Source organism: Triticum dicoccoides, chromosome 3B (assembly GCF_002162155.2).
Source record: "Triticum dicoccoides isolate Atlit2015 ecotype Zavitan chromosome 3B, WEW_v2.0, whole genome shotgun sequence".
Lineage (NCBI taxonomy): Eukaryota > Viridiplantae > Streptophyta > Magnoliopsida > Poales > Poaceae > Triticum > Triticum dicoccoides.
In genome coordinates, this window is record NC_041385.1 from 94,599,331 (window position 1) to 94,619,224 (window position 19,894).

At 45.8% G+C, this 19,894-nt stretch overlaps 2 protein-coding genes across 2 annotated transcripts; one reads left to right on the forward strand and one right to left on the reverse strand.

The window, feature by feature from the left end:
• Positions 1-8,928: 8,928 nt before the first annotated feature.
• Positions 8,929-9,481, forward strand: LOC119280904. The gene has a single exon (XM_037561594.1). It carries the CDS (start codon positions 9,005-9,007, stop codon positions 9,302-9,304), a length of 300 nt encoding a protein of 99 aa, XP_037417491.1. The 5' UTR covers positions 8,929-9,004; the 3' UTR covers positions 9,305-9,481.
• Positions 9,482-10,100: 619 nt separating this feature from the next.
• On the reverse strand, positions 10,101-10,734 carry LOC119274974 (histone H2B.4-like). Its single transcript, XM_037555742.1, has one exon. The coding sequence runs from the start codon at positions 10,654-10,656 to the stop codon at positions 10,249-10,251; it is 408 nt and encodes a 135-aa protein (XP_037411639.1). The 5' UTR covers positions 10,657-10,734; the 3' UTR covers positions 10,101-10,248.
• Positions 10,735-19,894: the final 9,160 nt, after the last annotated feature.

The following is a 19,894-nucleotide window of genomic DNA, read 5'->3' on the forward strand; positions in this document are numbered from 1 at the left end:
AGATGTGCTTGCTAGCTTCCAACTCCATCCTCAGGATATTGGACCAAACTCTGTGTGCAGCATATGCAATTTTCAAGTGTTCTGCGAAGTTTATATTTAGGAAGAACCAACTATTGAGCTCTTTATAGATTATTTCCACTTAAACCGCCGAACCGAATTCTCTGACGGCCCCAACACTGAACTTGGAGGCGTGTCAATTCAGAAGAGGAAAGAAGTCGATTTCCCTCATGCCAAACACCACAGCCATCCGAAGGACTGGAAACAAACATGGTTCTACTGTCAGAACACCGCGCCTGCTGATGAAAACCCTCTGCCGGGTTACTGCGCTCACCGGCTTAGCAATGGCCATCCACTGCCTCTGCGGCTTACCGCCAAAGAACGACAAGCTTATGCACCTCAACTTGCTAAGCTCCGGGCCTTTCTAGCAAATGGCTTAACCGGCATTGACCTCGTTCGATGCTGGGTTTCATCGGGTATCCTTCCCTTAAGCCGCCGCTCCAATTTGATGCATGAGTATACCGGAAACATCAAAGACCCTCAACGATATCATGAGAAAGAAATGACTGATGAGGAAGTCACTGAGTTCGTGAAGAAGATGTTGGATGAGCCAATCGCTCAATGCAGCAAGACCATATTGGTCCCTTTTTACACCTCCAACAAACCGCCAGCAGTAAGAAGTTTACCTTTTCTACCTTTATTGATCTGTCTCCGCTTTAACATTGTTCTGATAACCCTTTTTTTGATTTTACAGGCCAAAGATTCTTTCTAGAAGAGGAAAGCTTCAGACAAACCGGTGAGGGCTCCTCGTGCAAAAAGCAAAGTCACAAAGAAAGCAGCCAATAAGAAAACCGCCGAGTCCTCTGATCCGCCTGAAGATGTTGATGAGTCGGATCCAGAGGTAGAACTTGACTCCCTTGGTCCATTTTTCATACACCTTATTGACAATGACCATTCCCAGGATGATGCGGAGGCCAGTCGTGTGGATCATGTAGAGGTAATCTCCCTTTCCTCCGATTCAGATCATGTGCCGGTTCAAAACAATTCGCCATGCAGTTCGGAAAGTAAAATACTCTCACCCTCTTGATCATTTGGATCCGCAATTTTCTTTGAAGACACAGCAAACTGAAGGTCGTCGCACAACCCGGCACAGTGGCCAACAGGTGACTTCCTCCGGTTTGCCAGACACCCCAAACCGGAAGCGTCGTCTAGAGGTCTCTTGCTCTTTCAATAAACCTTATCCCTTGAAGGGTTGCTTCCGATACCCCCTTAATCCGGCTGATTCAAATTATCAGGTAACTTCTAACTCTTCATCTGGCGATTCATCAACCACGCAAATGCCTCCCCTCAAGACCATCCTTGGGTAAGTATACTGGCTTTAACTTTGTTTTCTTGCGCCGGTTTACCAACTGACCTCTTATTTTAATATTACAGCGCCAAAGCCCGTCTGAGAAAGAAAGCAAAAACCAATGTCCCTACTGAAGAGGTTGAACCGGATAGAACTTCATAAGGCACTAATAGAGATGCTGACATCGCCATTGATGATCCTGTACCCCAAAGTCAGGATACCTATGTTGAACTGCCAGAAGTCAACCCGGCCGGTCCGCATGCTGATCCTCCAAGCCCAGCCAAGGGCGAAGATGTGCCAAGCCCGGCTAGGGATATTGTCAATCCGCCAACCCCATCAAAAGGTGGCGATGATGATGTTGTTATCACTGGTACCGGTCACACTATCCCTGGCAACACAGTTGCCTTGTCAAAGCATCCTGCTAAGGAGGAATTTGCTGCTATGGGCAAGGGGAAAGGGGAGACAGATTTATCCAGCTTCATTAACCTTAGCGCCGAGGAGCTCCATTTCGGATTGTTAAACCGCCTATACACAAGCAGGGATTATGAGGACGGTTTGGTGAACTTAATGAAGGAACGCTATGAGGTAATCTTCAAAACACTTTAAATTTGCTTGTTCTGTATTCCAATTCCATTATAGCCCCCAAGGGCCGGTTTATCTCTTGAAGACAAACCGGGACTTTCGAGATAAAGAACACTTCAACTGAGTAGCCCCCAAGGGCCGGTTTACCTTATCAAGATGAACCGGGACTTCATGTTCAAAACTTGTTCTTTCCTGAAGTCTTCTGCCTTTAATTTTCTGATCAAATACGCATTAGCCCCCAAGTGCCAAGATTAATACTTGTATTGAGTCTTGGGACTTTAAAACATCCTTTTTAAGAAACAATCCACATTAGCCCCCAAGTGCCAAGTGTATAACTTGTTATGTGCTTGGGACTTTTATAGAAATATTAACAGCTTTAGCATCTGATTTTTGCAGACCGATATAAATACCAAAGAATCTCAAATCGCCGATCTTCAAGAAAACATCAAGTCCTAACAAGAAGAGACCTCTAAAGCCAAAGAGGAGCTAAAGGGAGCTTTAACAGCAATGGAATAGTTGAAGGATGGCTTCAAAAATGAACGTACCAACTGGGAAACTGAGAAGGCCGCTTTGTTGAAGCGGGCTGAAGACACCGAAGTAGCTCTTAAACCGGTGGCAGAAGAGCTGACTGGGCTGAAACATCAAGTGAATGCTATGACCTCTGCAATTTTTGGTAAGTACTTTGTAATATCATGTGCTAAAGTATCTTCAACTCTGCCGGTTTAACATTAAATTCTTAAACCGTTGCAGGTAGTCGCATTGCTCATCTGGGCGCAGATATGCGGATGAAGTTGAAGGCAGCTTACACATTGATTGAGCAACTATACATTGGTGCCCAATGAGTTATCTGTGCGGCCTCATATAACAAACTGGCACCAATGCTAATCAAGATACAGTAGCCAAATTGTCGATGACACTGGTGCAGATAGAAGAAATGAAGCGATCTGCTGCCAGGGCTGGCGCTTTGTTAGCACTGACTCGTGCCAAATCATGGATAGCTAACCTGGATCCAGTTGATACCACCAAGGGCTATCCGGATGAACAAGAAAATGGATCAGCATTTGATAATGAAGCCCTCAAAGCCCTGACCAAGGAGATGCATCCAGTAGCAAGTCAATTGGCCGAAGAGGTGAACTTGGATGCTCACCGGTCCTTCTATGATGCCAACAACCATCGAGTTGACACTGCTGTGAAAGAAGTGCAGAATCTTATTCCGCCAATTCGTAAGCACACTTATGCCCCTGATGTTGAACCGTCCAGTCTTATAAGCGAAGAGGTTGTCTTTCAAGCTTTAACCCCGATTGACTGGACCACCGTTGACTTCCAGCCACTGGGTGGGGAGGAGGAGGTTGAACCGACGCCTGAGGATCCATCAACCTCACGTCCACCTGGCGACGAGTCTTAATCCGGCAATAAGCCTAATTTTTACAGACTGTTCTGTGTGAAAACAATCATTATTTTGGGCCTCAAAGCGCCTTGTAATAGGCTAGTTAAAATACTTTGTTCTGCAATATTGATACATGATCATGTGTGATCCGCCATGATATTTTATGTGCTTGCTTATACACTTTGATAATTTCATGCGATCCTGATGTCTGCATAAAAAGAATTGTCCGGGCGGTTTACCGCCAGACGGGTCACAATGCCCAATACAAAGCCCGGTTAATTACCAAAGTTGAATCCGAATATGAAATAAATCATACCTGTGATATTAAATCACTTAGTTGGTTTACCAACTTGGATTGTAGTAAGGGTGAGAACCCAAATCTGGAGTGTTGATAACTCTCACCATACAGTGTTGGTGTATATGATAAACCTTACCGGGTTGTGATGAACACCAGATGATCAAACTGGCGACATGTAGTCAAAGCCAGACCAGGTGTTGTAACACCGGTTTAATAATGAATATGGTCTGACAACTTGTAGTTGAAAGCCAAGCCGGGTTAACAAACACCGGGTTATTATGATGAGTAAAAAGCCATACCGGGTCAACTGACACCGGTTTAACATAAATTTTAACAAAGGGGGGAAAACTTGGCAAAAAGCAAATAAAGACCATGTAGTCGAGGCTTTTCAAGGGCTGCCAGGCCCAAATTCGAGGCTTTTCATGGGTTGCCAGGCCGCTGAGTTAAACCATTTTGCAAAGCCTTTTAGGATGGACCTCCAACTAACCAATCATCGTTTTAACTTTGACAAGTTCAGGGTCTGTATAAGATTGACTTGTCAAACGTTTGGCGGGTCATGCCAGGATTACCTGGATAGGAGTGGCTTACTTGATGAAGGCAGGTTAACCCGGGGTTTTACGTGAATACACCAGGCTTCCAAGCCGTGCTTGATAGCATATTACAAGGGTCCTTTCAAACTCTTTGTTGCAGTGCACAAAGAGCCCCCAAGTAATTTATGTGAGTTGTGCTCAATGGGTGCCTATGTTTGAGCTGTGCATAGCATCCAGACTCTCTTTGGCCCCTTGGGTGTGAAGCTCCCAAGCTGTATTGTGGCATGATTGCCGGTTTAACAGGCAGCACTCCGCTTTGTCAGCTGAAGCCCCCATGTAACCAAAAAGATATTTGAGGAAAACGGCAGAGGCCCTGCTTATAGCAAGGATGCCGGTTTATTATATTGATCATAATATATACATTGTCAAAATATGTACATAAGAGAAGCCTATGGCTTAAGTGTAGTAAGGCCGAAGGAGAGCTATGTTCCATGGCAGCCGGGTCTCCTTCTCAGAACTGCGTGAGTTGTCTCGAACATCAATGAGGTAGTATGATCCGTTGTGCAGATTCTTACTGACCACAAAGGGACCTTCCCAAGGTGGGGATAACTTGTGCATATCGGTTTGATCCTGGATGAGCCGGAGCACTAAGTCGCCTTCTTGAAAGGTTCTTGTTTTAACCTGGCAGCTGTGATAACGCCGCAGGTCTTGCTGATAAACCGCCAAACGAGCCAAAGCCATGTCCCGCTTCTCATCTAAGAGGTCCAACGCCTCCTGGTGTGCTTGCTCATTGTCCGCTTCAACATAATTAGCAACCTGGGGCGAATCATGACGAATATCACTTGGGAGGACCGCCTCTGCCCCGTAAACCATGAAGAAAGGTGTGTAACCCATTGATCTATTGGGGGTGGTGTTGATGCTCCATAACACAGAAGGTAATTCTTCCACCCAACAACCCGGCATCCGCTTTAAAGGAACCATGAGCCAGGGCTTGATACCCTTCAATATTTCTTGATTAGCTCTCTCAGCTTGACCACTAGACTGGGGGTGAGCCACGGATGCTATATCAAGCCAGATGTGCTCTCTCTGACAGAAGTCCTCCGTCTCACCTTTAGAAAGGTTTGTGCCATTATCCGTGATGATGTTGTGTGGAAAGCCAAAGCGGAAGATGATCTTCTTGAGAAATTGAACCGCCGTAGCTGCGTCACACTTGCTTATAGGCTCCGCTTCAACCCATTTGGTGAACTTGTCAACTGCCACCAACAGGTGGGTCTTCTTATCCTTGGAGCGCTTAAAAGATCCCACCATATCAAGCCCCCAAGTAGCAAACGGCCAAGTGATGGGAATCATCCATAGCTCTTGAGCCGGAACATGAGCTCGGCGTGAAAACTTCTGACAAGCGTCACACCGCTTTACCAAATCCTCAGCATCGGCATGAGCTGTCAACCAATAGAACCATGACGAAAAGCTTTAGCCACCAGGGACTTCGAACCGGCATGATGACCACAATCCCCTTCATGGATCTCGCATAGAATCTCTTGGCCTTCTTCAGGCGAAAACACAACGCTGGAACATGCCTGAAACACTGCAGTGGTGTAACTCGCCATTGTGAATAACCATGGACTTTGATCATCGGACTATCTATCTGGCTAGAACCTCATCATATGGTAGCTCGCCCCGGTTCATATACACCAAATATGGAACCGTCCAATCCGGAATTACATGTAAAGCGGCTACCAATTGGGCCTCCGGATCAGGAACAACTAAATCCTCCTCTGTAGGCAACTTAACAGACGGGTTATGCAAGATATCTAAAAAGGTATTGGGTGGTACCGGTTTACGCTGAGATCCTAGCCGGCTTAAAGCATCTGCTGCTTCGTTTTTGCACCGGTCAATATGCTCAACCTGATAACCTTTGAAGTGACCCGCCACAATATCCACCTCGCGTCTGTAAGCCGCCATGAGTGGATCCTTAGAATCCCAAGTGCCAAAAACTTGTTGGGCCACCAGATCAGAATCTCCAAAGCATCATACCCGGCTTAAATTGATTTCCTTGGCCACACGGAGACCGTGGAGCAACGCTCCAGTACCTCACGTTGACACGCCCCAACCTCTCTTACGCCGTCCAGCAGTGCTGCTTGTTCATGCATGCGCCGCGTGACTGCCACTTCCAGCTCGTCAAACGCATCCTACGGTACCTGCGAGGGACGACGCACCTCGGACTCCAGCTCCATCGGGACACCTCCACCGATCTCATTGCCTACTCCGACGCCGACTGGGCAGGTTGCCCAGACACACGCAAGTCGACCTCCGGCTTCTGTGTCTTTCTCGGCAGCAACCTTCTCACATGGTCGTCGAAGCGGCAGAGTACCATCTCCCAGTCCAGTGCCGAGGCCGAGTACCGCGCCATGGCAAACGCCGTCGCCAAGACGGTGTGGCTACGTCAACTACTCGGTGAACTTCATCAGCCTCCCGGGCGAGCTACGGTGGTCTACTGCGACAACGTCAGCGTCGTCTACATGTCTAGCAACCCGGTGCAGCACCAACGAACGAAGCACATTGAGATAGATCTCCACTTCGTTCGTGAACGCGTCATGCTAGGCGAGCTGCAGTTCTTCACGTCCCGACGAGCTCCCAGTTTGCGGACATCTTCACAAAGGGGTTGCCGACACGCGTCTTCAACGATTTTCGGTCCAGCCTCAACATCGGTGAACCTCACGTTTCGGCTGCGGGGGGGTGTTCGATTGCTCGTCTACAACAGCTCCCAGATGGCTAACCCACTCGCCGGGTCTCTAGCTAGGCTAATTGCCCACGCTGTTCATGCGCCTACGTGCGCCCGCACGCCCTGCATGGCAGGGGTGCCGTTGTATACTCTCTCCCCCTCTCTCTCTGTGTACTTCTGCTATATAAGCCCGACGTGGCCAATGTAATCAGTGTGCGAGAGTAATACAACTTAGCTCATTGTTCCTGATAGATGACTTCCGGCAAAATTACCTTCAACCTGTTAGCAAATACTCCATCCGCTCCCTATTATAAGACATTTTGAATATTGTAATATGGACTACATGCGGATTGAAATGAGTTTACAAACACACTAAAACTTGTCTATGTACATTCGATTAAAAAATAGAACATATAATAGTGAACGGAGGGAGTATTTAGGAATAAAAATTTCCATGTCGCCGGGGTGGGAGCCTCCAATTGGATGGAGAGTGGTAGCAAGTCCCGAATTTTGAGGAAAGTATTGGCCCAGCCCAGTAGTCCATGGCACGGTACACGCCACATGAGAAAGTGATGACCAGATGGTGCAGTCCTCCTAATCGGCGCTTCAGCGCCAATTTTTGTCCCTAGCGCCCACTAAAAGATAGTATGTCCCAGGCTGTGGCCCATTAACACTTCCATTGCTCGCCCGCCTTGCTCTCGCTAGTTGCCTCGTCCTGTTTCATTCTTCTTTCAACCAGCTGATTAGCTTGCCTTGACCGTTGACCACTGATCGTTGACATTGATCGTTCACTTTTCTAAAAAGAGTTTGGGGATTTGTAATATGTTTGCTACACTTGAAAATGTTCATGGATTTGAAAAGGTTTCACATGTTTTAAAAAGGTTCATTTTTTAAAAAAAGGTATAAATAATAAAAAATCAGATATTTTTAGAAAATGTTAATAAGGAAAAATGTTCATGAATTTTAAAACCAAATATGAATTTGAATAATTCATGGATTTGAAAACAAATTCAAAAATTCAAAAAATTTCATGATTTTTATAAAATATAAATAATGGATTTTGGAGAAAAATGAATTTTATAAAATGCCATGAATTTTAAAAAGGAAATATAATAAAAAATTCAAAAATAGAAGAAAAAACAAAAGGGCCAAAAGATACGAAAGGCAAGGAAAACAGAAAAGCCGAAAAAACCCAGAAAAAATCATCTAAAAAGCCAGAAACACGTGCAAAAAAATAAAAAAAATTACATAGGAAGCGCCCAGAGCGCGACACGTGGGGGCGGCTGAGAGCGAGCCAAATGACGTGCTTTTCTTTGTTATAAATTTAGTTTTCTTTTGTTTTTCACTGGTTTTATTTTATATTTCTTTGTTCCTTTGTTTTCTTCGTCTTTATTTGTGTTTGTTTGTTGATTTTTATCTTTTCTTTTCTTTTTTGTTCAACAAATTTTAAGCTTTTTTCAGTAAACATTCTAAAAAAATCATATACATCTAAATTATTTAGACCATTACTTTAATGATCTAAACGGTCTTATATTTTTTTATGGAGGGAGTTCGCGTTAAACATTTCTTAAATACATGATCTTTTTTTTTGAAAACCTATATTAACATCCAATTTTTTGAAACATGGCGCCCCGGGCCAGGGTGTCGTGTTCTCTAGCATGGTGCCCCCGCCCAAGGTGTCATGCTATTACATGGGAACCAACATTTAAAAAAACTTCATGGAAAATCAAGTTTGGAAGTTTCCAAAAATCTAAAAAAAGTTAAAATGTTAAGAGGGTGATACTTTAATGCCATGTGAAGGCAGCACAGCAGGAAAACACGCGCGAAACCACAGAACGGTTGCAACCTCCACCACGCCACCGCGTTTTCACGAGCTCGCTCGCTGGTTCTCCCTCACGGCCGCGTCCACGAATATTCTGGACTCCTCCAGCGCGCGCTAGAAACCGCCATGCCCAAAACTTCCTCCATGACCATGCCCCGCCGTATATAAGCCGGGTCGCGTCGCCGCTCTCCCTTCACCAAGCAAGCAAAGCCAGTTGATTAATTGAAGCAAAGTCACAGAGCGTGCGTGCGTGCAAGAAAGCGTCGGCCGCCGGAGCTGCTGCAGGAAGCCAGGAATCATCCCCGTCTCCAATCGAGTATGGACAAGGTGCTGGCCTTCTCCATCCTGAGCGCGTCGCCGGCTGACGTCGCCCCCGGCGCCGGCTCCGGCAACAGCTGGGCTCGGCTCTCCTGGCAGCGGCAGGGGAGGAGGCTGCAGGAGCAGCAGGACGACGACGACCAGGCTAGAGCAGGGCAAGACGGAAAGCAGCGCGGTCTGCCGGCTGAGGCGGAGCAGCAGCCGGACAAGGGGAAATCGCAGTCACCGCCGACGTTGAGGGCGCGGTTCGCGCCGGAGTTCGATGGGATCGACTGCTTCGGGACCATCGTGTGCCACTGATCAGTGAATCACGAGCTGCTCGTGGTCGTGTGTGAGACTAATTCTTTCTTCGTGCGATCGGCGCGTTCATTTGCTGTTAACTTGTGCTTCCAACTGAAGCCGCGTGTTGTACAGAATGCAGAGCTAGAAAGAAACCAATTTCGCCATGATTATTTGGAGATTAGCTTTGGTTTTTAATGCTTGACGTCGTGACGGAGCAGAGATTTTCAGTAACGGCAACATCTGCATGGGCAACAGTGAAGTTTCAGGCGATCAAAGCCATCGAACTGAGTTTACGTCTGAAGATACCGACACTTTCGTCAGTTAACTGAAATAGACTCACCACCCTACATCCTGCAAGTTCAGAGTTCATAGTCCAACAGAGAAACATCTCTGCCGGTTTGGAGTCGTTGTCTGCAGAGATTTGCATACCATGTACTCCCAAGAACAACAATGTGATTACATTATTACAAAAAGTGGCGAAAGAAAATACACATGGTACAAAATATGCATTTCAGCACAAGAAAAGTTTATGTGCGTCTTCTCTAAATAAACATCCTCTCCTCGACTAGAACAAGCCTGATCCATTAACCTCACGATCCGTTCTGGGGGATCATGGCCATTCAGCGAGCATGACAAAAGGTCGGCAGATGAAACTGAGTTTGTCTGAAGATATCCACAATTCATCAGTTAACTGAAACAGGGCACTAAACACTTCGCTGAAACTGAAATTAAGAATTGAAACAGAGAAACATATCTGCAAGTTCAGAGTCGTTGCCGCAGAGATTTACAGAGAAAAAGCGAGCTTGCACAATCATATCAAGAACTGAAATTACTATTTCTCCGGATCATGAAATATGATCCCACACAACCAGCACAAGTTACAAGAGGACAGAGTCCGAACAGGAAACTACAGGGTGACATCGATCCATCCACCAGAGAAGACACACGGACGACGTGCCAAATTAGGCGGAGGTGAACTTGGTGACAGCCTTGGTGCCCTCGGAGACGGCGTGCTTGGCGAGCTCGCCGGGGAGGACGAGGCGGACGGAGGTCTGGATCTCCCGGGATGTGATGGTGGGCTTCTTGTTGTACCGCGCCAGCTTGGCGGACTCGCCGGCGAGCTTCTCGAAGATGTCGTTGATGAAGGAGTTCATGATGGACATGGCCTTGGAGGAGATCCCGATGTCCGGGTGCACCTGCTTCAGCACCTTGAAGATGTAGATCTTGTACGTCTCTACGCTCTTCTTGGACTTCTTCTTCCCCTTCTTCTCGCCGCCCTCCTTGGACGCCGGCACCTTCTTCTCCGCCTTGGGCTTCTTGCCCGCGGGGGTCTTCTCCACCGGCTTCTTCTCGGCAGCCTTGGGCGCCATGGATGCTGCTGCTGCTGCTGCAACGGGGAGAGGTGCTCTGGTGTGCTGTGCGCGGCTTCGCTCGAAGGTGGGGGGAATGGTGGTGGATAAACGGCGAGGGCGCGGCGAATTTATATGAGGAGGGAGGCGGGCTCTGATTGGTGGACGGATGGGTGCCACGGATCGATATGATATCGGCCGTCCGCCGCGGTGCGCAATGGACGACCCAGATGCGCCTTGGCGCGGATCGCTGACGTGGCGAAAGAACGTGGGCGGGGGGAGCAGGCGGGTTTCGGCCCACGCGCGCGTATTGGAGTTTCTCCGTGGCGGGAATTTGAGTTCAATTTCCGATCGACATTTTTTCTGCTGCAAAGCACTTACTTGTATATTTCCCGGAAGTAACGAACCACCATTGGATAGTTCAACTTCATGAGTCAACAATATACTATGGAGTTAATCTACTACATGTGGGGTTCGCTCTTAATTCACGACATCATCCTCGATTTCATGACATGCATGGCCGTCGAAGAAAAATTCGCAACTTTATTCGATTTCATGGAGCATGGACATGCTTCAAATTCGACGGGTCCGGTATTCAGTCTCAGCATCATAGCGAAATGTTCACCGGGCCGCTCTCTCACTCCACCTTCCTTAACCCGAATTCGCAGCCTCCCCGCTCGACTTTGAGCATAAAGGAGCCACCCTCGTCCCCCACGTCGCATGTGTCTGGCAACACGGGGGAAAACCAGCGCCGCCGCCCAATTTCCGCTCTACACCGTCACTCCCCGCAGCGCCGCCGCCGGAGGGCTGGCCGGCGAAGCGCGCCGCGCCCAGGGAAGGTGGCGGCGAGGCGGTCTCGTTCCCCTCTTCAAGCCAGGACCCCTCCCCCAACCTCGATCTAGTCGGAGCCGCTCCACCATCGCGTCCCTCTCCAGCGCCGCCTTCCTCATCCCCTCTGACGGCGCTCGTCCCCTCCTTGCCCGGATTCGCGGCGGCAGCTGCGCCCCGGTGTCTTCCTCGCGCGCTCGGCCTCGCCCGCCCAGATCCGATCTGGCGAAGCTCCTCCCCACCCCTCCCTCCGGCTGATACGTCCTCCGGCCCGGCGTGGCAGCACGAGCTCGTTCTGCTCCTCCCATGGTCGTCTCCCCCTCGACAGCACGCTCTTCCACTGTGTTGCTGCTGATGGTGCTAGCGCGGCTTGGATGGTGGAGGACCCCAGGCGAGCAGAGGCTCTGGCCCTGCCCAGGTTGCAGGCTGCTCCTCATCTCCGGCGACGCCTCCTCCGAGCTACGGTGTTGTTTCCGTCCGATTTCTGTGGTCAAGGTGGTCTTCTCTAGCGGGTGGTTGAGGCCTCGTGGTGGACACTTTGTCGGCTCCGCTCCGGTCCTGGCGGTCATGTACATGCGTTCTCCAGCGTCCTCTGCGGGCGTGGTTCCGTCCCCGGCGGTCCAGTTGTTGCGTCTCTCCGGCCTTTGGCTTGGCGACATCCCGACGGCTCCGTCCCTAGCAGCTTGGATATGTGTTCCTTTTCGGTTCCTAGCTTGTTGGTGGCATCGGTCGCCATCCCATCCTCCGCGTAGGCTCTCTCTGCCTTGCCGCATTCCGACCCCGTACACCGCCACGGCGTGCCAATCCCAAAGCTCACGTCTTTCGGCGTTGCCGGGTGCCACCCGCCGGCGGCGCGCGCAACCCATGAAGGAAATATGCCCTAGAGGCAATAATAAAGGTGTTATTTTATATTTATTTATTCATGATAAAGGTTTATTATTCATGCTAGAATTGTATTGATCGGGAACTTGATACATGTTTGGATACATGGACAAAATACCGTGTCCCTAGTAAGCCTCTACTAGACTAGCTCGTTGATCAAAGATGGTTAAGTTTCCTAATCATAGACATGTGTTATCATTTGATAAACGGGATCACATCATTAGGAGAATGATGTGATGGACAAGACCCATTCGTTAGCTTAGCATTATGATCGTTCAGTTTTATTGCTATTGCTTTCTTCATGTCAAATACATATTCCTTTGACTATGAGATTATGCAACTCCTGGATATCGGAGGAATTCCTTATGTGCTATCAAACGTCACAACGTAACTGGATGATGATACGTCTCCAACGTATCTATAATTTATGAAGTATTCATGCCATGTTTATAATAATTTTATATGGTTTTGGTATGATTTGCATGGAACTAACCCGGACTGACGTTGTTTTCAGCAGAACTACCGTGGTGTTGTTTTTTGTGCAGAAATGAAAGTTCTTCAAACACCGCGAAACTTTTTGTGGATTTTTATGGACCAGAAGAGAACCAGTGGGCAAAGGCTGCACCTAGGGGGTGCCTCGAGGAGGGCATCACCCAGCAGGGTGCGCCCTGGTGGGTTGTGCGCACCTCGGTGGCCTCCCGTACCCCTTCTTTGCCCTATAAATTCCCAAATATTTTGAAAACCCTCGGGGAGACCCTAGATCGGAAGTTCCACCGCCGCAAGCTTCTGTAGCCACCAAAAACCAATTGGGACCCCATTCCGGCACCCTGCCGGAGGGGGGAATCATCACCGGTGGCCATCTTCATCATCCCGGCGGCCACCACGATGAGGAGGGAGCAGTCCACCCTCGCGGCTGAGGGTTTGTACCAGTAGTTATGTGTGTAATCTCTCTCTCTCTCTCTCTCTCTCTCTCTCTCTCGTGATCTTAAGATGTCAGGATCTTGATATATCATGGGCTTTGTTAACATAGATGGATCATATGATGTTTCTCCCCTCTCTACTCTTGTTGTGATGAATTGAGTCTTTACCCTTTGAAGTTTTGTCTTGTCGGATTGAATGTTAAGACCTAAGAACACATGATATATGTCTTGCATATGAATACCCATGGTGACAATGGGGTATTATTTTGATTCACTTGATATATGTTATGGCACTCAACTTGTAGATTCCTGAGGTGACTTTGGGGTAATCTATGTGTAGGGGTTGATGCACGTTTTTATTATCTTTTCTCCGATAGAATCTTTGGGGTCTCCTTGTAGTTCTTTGTGTGGATTGAGTATTGTGAATATGAAATTGTTTGATACATATCGTATAATTAACTCATGGATACTCGTGGTGACATTGGGGTATCTATGTGACATTAGAGTTGGTTGATATGTATTATATGGTGTTATTTTAGTACGAACTCTAGGATAGATTGATCGGAAAGAATAGCTTTGAGGTGGTTTCGTACCCTACAAACAATTTCTATCTTTTGTTCTCCGCTAATAGGAACTCGGGAGTGATTCTTTATTGCACTTTGAGGGATAATCATATGGTCCAACTATGTTAGCATTGTTGAGAGATTGCACTAGTGAAAGTATGCACCCTAGGCCTCATTTTCCATTATTGCAATACCGTTTGTGCTCCATTTTATCATTTACTACCTTGCTGTTTTTAATTTTTCGCACTACAAAAACTCACATCTACTATCCACACTACACTTCTATCACCATCTCTTCACCGAACTAGTGCACGTATACAGTTTGCTATTGTATTGGGGACACAAGAGATTTCTTGTATTTGATTGCAGGGTTGCTTGAGAGAGACTATCTTCATCCTATGCCTCCCACGGATTGATAAACCTTAGGTCATCCACTTGAGGGAAAATTGCTACCGCCCTACAAAATTCTACGCTTGGAGGCCCAACAGATGTCTACAAGAATAAAGTTGCATAGTAGACATCAGATGATTATAAAGATGCTCTACAGGTATCTCCAAAGTTGTTTGTTGGGTTGGCATAGATCTCTGGGCCCTCTCGGTAATACACATCATAAGAAGCCTTGCAAGCAAAGTGACTAATGAGTTAGTTGCAGGATGATGTATTACGGAATGAGTAAAGAGACTTGTCGGTAACGAGATTGAACTAGGTATGAAGATACCACGATCGAATCTCGGGCAAGTAACATACTGATGACAAAGGGAATAATGTATGTTGTCATAACAGTTCGACCAATAAAGATCTTCGTAGAATATGTGGGAGCCAATATGAGCATCTAGGTTCCGCTATTGGTTATTGACTGGAGAGGTGTCTCGGTCATGTCTACATAGTTCTTGAACCCGTAGGGTCCGCACGCTTAACATTCGATGACGATATTGTATTATATGAGTTATGTGTTTTAGTAACCGATTGTTGTTCGGAGTCCCGGATGATATCACGGACATGACAAGGAGTCTCGAAATGGTTGAGAGGTAAAAATTGATATATAGTATGATAGTATTAGGACACCGGAAGTGTTCCGAAGGGTATCGGGTACGTTCGGGTCACCGGAAGGGGTTCCGGGCACCCCGGCAAAAGATATGGGCCTATTGGGCCAAGAGGGGAAACACACTAGCCATCAGGGGCCGGTGCACCCCCCATATGGGTGGAACCAGAGGAGAAGGAAAGAGGGGAAGGGAGAAAGGATTGGGGGGTTCGGCCTCCCCCTTCCTTCCCTCCTCCCTCCTCTTTCCTTCCCCCTCTGGCATTTATGGAAGGGGGAGGCCGAATTGGGGAGGACCCCAAGTAGGATTCGGCCTACTTGGGGCACCCCATGGCCGCCTCCCCCCACCTATATATACATGGGGGCACCTAGAACACACAACATCAATTGTTAGCCGTGTGCGGCACCCCCCTCCACATTTTACACCCCTGGTCATATTCTCACAGTGCTTAGGCGAAGCCCTGCAAGGATCACTTCACCATCACTGTCACCACGTAGTCGTGCTGACAGAACTCATCTACTACCTCGACACCTTGCTGGATCAAGAAGGCGAGGGACGTCACCGAGTTGACCGTGTGCAGAACTCGGAGGTGTCGTACGTTCGGTGCTTGATCAGTCGGAGCTAGAAGAAGTTCGACTACATCAACCGTGTTGCCAAATGCTTCTGCTTACGGTCTATGATGGTACATAGACACACTCGATCCCCCTCATTGCTATGGATTGCTACTTCTTGAGATTTCATTGCTTTTTCCCTTGAAGAGGAAAGGGTGATGCAGCAAAGTAGAGATAAGTATTTCCCTCAGTTTGAGAACCAAGGTATCAATCCAGTTGGAGACAACGCACAAATCGTTGAATACCTACACAATCAATCAAATAAACTTGCACCCAACGCGATAAAGGGGTTGTCAATCCCTTCATGGTTACTTGCAAAAGTGAGATCTCATAGAGATAGATAAACGATAAAGTAAATATTTTTGGTATTTTTGGTTTATAGATCGGAAAGTAAAAGATTGCGAGAATAGTAGATCAAAAACTAATATTGTAGATCGGAAACTTATATGATGAACAAGAGACTCGGGGGCCATAGGTTTCACTAGAGACTTCTCTTAAGATAGAAAATAATACGGTAGGTGAACAAATTACTGCCGAGCAATTGATAGAAGAGCGCAAAGTTATGATGATATCTAAGGCAATGATCATGAATATAGGCATCACGTCTGTATCAAGTATACCGACACGACTCTGCATCTACTACTATTACTCCACACATCGAACGCTATCCAGCATGCATCTAGAGCATTAAGTTCATAAAGAACGGAGTAATGCATTAAGTAAGATGACATGATGTAGAGGAATTAACTCAAGCAATATGATGAAAACCTCATCTTTTTATCCTCGATGGCAACAATACAATACATGCCTTGCTGCCCCTACTGTCACTAGGAAAGGACACCGCAAGATTGAACCCAAAGCTAAGCACTTCTCCCATTGCAAGAAGAACCAATCTAGTTGGCCAAACCAAACCGATAATTCGAAGAGACTTGCAAAGATATCAAATCATGCATATAAGAATTCAGAGAAGATTCAAATAATATTCATAAATAAGTTGATCATAAATCCACAATTCATCGGATCTCGGCAAACACACCGCAAAAATGTATTACATCAAATAGATCTCCAAGAACATCGAGGAGAACATGGTATTGATAATCAAAGAGAGAGAAGAAGCCATCTAGCTACTAGCTATGGACCTGTAGGTCTGTGGCAAACTACTCACGCTTCATCAGAAGGGCAATGGTGTTGATGTAGAAGCCCTCTGTGATGGAATCCTCCTCTAGCAGGACGTCGAAAAAGGCCCCTAGATGGGATCTCACGGAAGATTGCGGTGGCAGAAAAGTGTTTTTGTGGATGCCTTTGTTGGTTTGGGGATATATGGGAATATAGAGGCAAAGAAATTGGGTCAGGAGGTGCACGAGGGGCCCACAAGGATGGGGGGCGCTCCCTACCCCCAATGGGCGCGCCCTTCGTCCTTGTGGACGCCTCATGGCTCTTCCGACTTCATCTCCAAGTCTCCTGGCTATCTTCTGGTCCGAGAAAAATCACCGCGAAAGTTTTATTCTATTTGGACTCCGTTTGGTATTCCTTTTCTGCGAAACTCAAAAACAGGGGAAAACAGGATCTGGCACTGGGCTCTAGGTTAATAGGTTAGTCCCAGAGATAATATAAAATAGCATAATAATGCATATAAAGCATCTAAAGCAGATAATATAATAGCATCGAACAATAAAAAATTATAGATACGTTGGAGACGTATCAAGCATCCCCAAGCTTAATTCTTGCTCGTCCTCAAGTAGGTAAATGATAAAAACATAATTTTTGATGTGGAATGCTATCTAACATATGTATCCATGTAATTTTCTTTATTGAGTCATGAATGTTCAGATCCGAAAGATTCAAAACAAAAGTTTAATATTGACATAAAAACAATAGTACTTCAAGCATACTTATAAAGCAATCACGTCTTATCAAAATAACATGGCCAAAAAGCTATCCCTACAAAATCATATAGTCTTGCTATGCTCCATCTTCATCACACAAAATATTTAAATCATGCACAACCTCGATGACAAGCCAAGCAATTGTTTCATACTTTTGATGTTCTCAAACTTTTTCAACTTTCACGCAATACATGAGCGCGAGCCATGGATATAGCACTATAGATGGAATAGAATATGGTGGTTGTGGAGAAGACAAAAAGAGGGAGATAGTCTCACATCAACTAGGCGTATCAACGGGCTATGGAGATGCCCATCAATAGATATTAATATGAATGAGTAGGAATTGCCATGCAACGGATGCACTTAGAGCTATAAGTTTATGAAAGCTCAAAAATAAACTAAGTGGGCGTGCATCCAACTCGCTTGCTCACGAAGACCTAGGGTAATTTGAGGAAGCCCATCATTGGAATATACAAGCCAAGTTCTATAATGAAAAATTCCCACTAGTATATGAAAGTGATATCATAGGAGACTCTCTATCATGAAGATCATGGTGCTACTTTGAAGCACAAGTGTGGAAAAACGATAGTAACATTGCCCCTTCTCCCTTTTTCTCTCATTTTTTCTTTGGGTCTTTCTCATTTTTTTGGCCTCTTTTTTTTCCATCCAGAGTCTCATCCCGACTTGTGGGTGATTCATAGTCTCCATCACCCTTTCCTCACTAGGACAATGCTCTATTAATGAAGATCACCACACTTTTATTTACTTACAACTCTAGAATCACAACTCGATACTTAGAACAAAATATGACTCTATATGAATGCCTCTGGCGGTCTACCGGGATGTGCAATGAATCAAGAGTGACATGTATGAAAGAATTATGAAAGGTGGCTTTGCCACAAATATGATGTGAACTACATGATCATGCAAAGCAATATGACAATGATGGTGCGTGTCATAATAAACGGAACGGTGGAAAGTTGCATGGCAATATATGTCGGAATGGCTATGGAAATGCCATAATAGGTAGGTATGGTGTCTGTTTTGAGGAAGGTATATGGTGGGTGTATGGTACCGGCGAGAGTTGCACGGCACAAGAGAGGCTAGCTATGGTGGAAGAGTGTGAGTGCGTATAATCCATGGACTCAACATTAGTCATAAAGAACTCACATACTTATTGAAAAATCTGTTAGTTATCAAAACAAAGTACTACGCGCATGCTCCTAGGGGTATAGATTGGTAGGAAAAGATCATTGCTCGTCCCCGACCGCCACTCATAAGGAAGACAATCAAAAAATAAATCATTCTCCGACTTCATCACATAACAGTTCACCGTACGTGCATGCTACGGGAATCACAAACTTTAACACAAGTATCTCTCAAATTCACAACTACTCACTAGCATGACTCTAATATCACCATCTTCATATCTCAAAACAATCATAAATAATCAAACTTCTCATAGTATGCAATGCACTTTATATGAAAGTTTTTATTATATCCTTCTTGGATGCCTATCATATTAGGACTAAATTTACAACCAAAGCAAATTACCATGCTGTTTAGAGACTCTCAAAATAATACAAGTGAAGCATGAGAGTTCATCAATTTCTATAAAATAAAACCTACATCATTCTCTACAAAGATATAAGTGAAGCACTAGAGCAATATTGCCTAGCTCAAAAGATATAAGTGAAGCACACAGAGTATTCTAATAAATCACGATTCATGTGTGTCCCTCTCAAAAGGTGTGTATAGAAAGGATGATTGTGGAAAACTAAAAAGCAAAGACTCATATCATACAAGACACTCCAAGCAAAACACATATCATGTGGTGAATACAAATATAGCCTCAAGTAAAGTTACCGATAGATGAAGACGAAAGAGGGGATGCCTTCCGGGGCATCCCCAAGCTTAGGCTCTTGGTTGTCCCTGAATATTACCTTGGGGTGCCTTGGGCATCCCCAAGATTAGGCTCTTTCCACTCCTTATTCCATAGTCCATCAAATCCTTACCCAAAACTTGAAAACTTCACAACACAAAACTCAACAGAAGATCTCATAAGCTCCGTTAGTATAAGAAAATAAATCATCACTTTATGGTACTGTTGCAAATTCATTCTTTATTTATATTGGTGTAATACCTACTATATTCCAACTTTTCCATGGTTCATACCCCCCGATACTACCCATAGATTCATTAAAATAAGAAAACAACACATAGAAAACAGAATCTGTCAAAAGCAGAATAGTGTGTAGCAATCTGTAACTCTCGAATACTTCTCTAAATCCAAAAAATTCTGAAAAATTAGGATGTACTGGGAAATTTGTGCACCAATCTAGATAAAAAAGAATCATATCAAAAGCACGTTTCAATAAAATCTAGGAAATTATTTATTGGGCGCAAAAGTGTTTTCTTTTTTCAGCAGGATCAAAACAACTATCACCGTAAGCTATCCCAAAGGTCCTACTTGGCACAAACACTAGTTAAAACACAAAACCACATCTAACCAGAGGCTAGATGAATTAT

Bases quoted from the DNA above. Each gene is read 5' to 3' on its own strand.
- LOC119274974 (XM_037555742.1), bottom strand. From the start codon at position 10,656: ATGGCGCCCAAGGCTGCCGAGAAGAAGCCGGTGGAGAAGACCCCCGCG.
- LOC119280904 (XM_037561594.1), top strand. From the start codon at position 9,005: ATGGACAAGGTGCTGGCCTTCTCCATCCTGAGCGCGTCGCCGGCTGAC.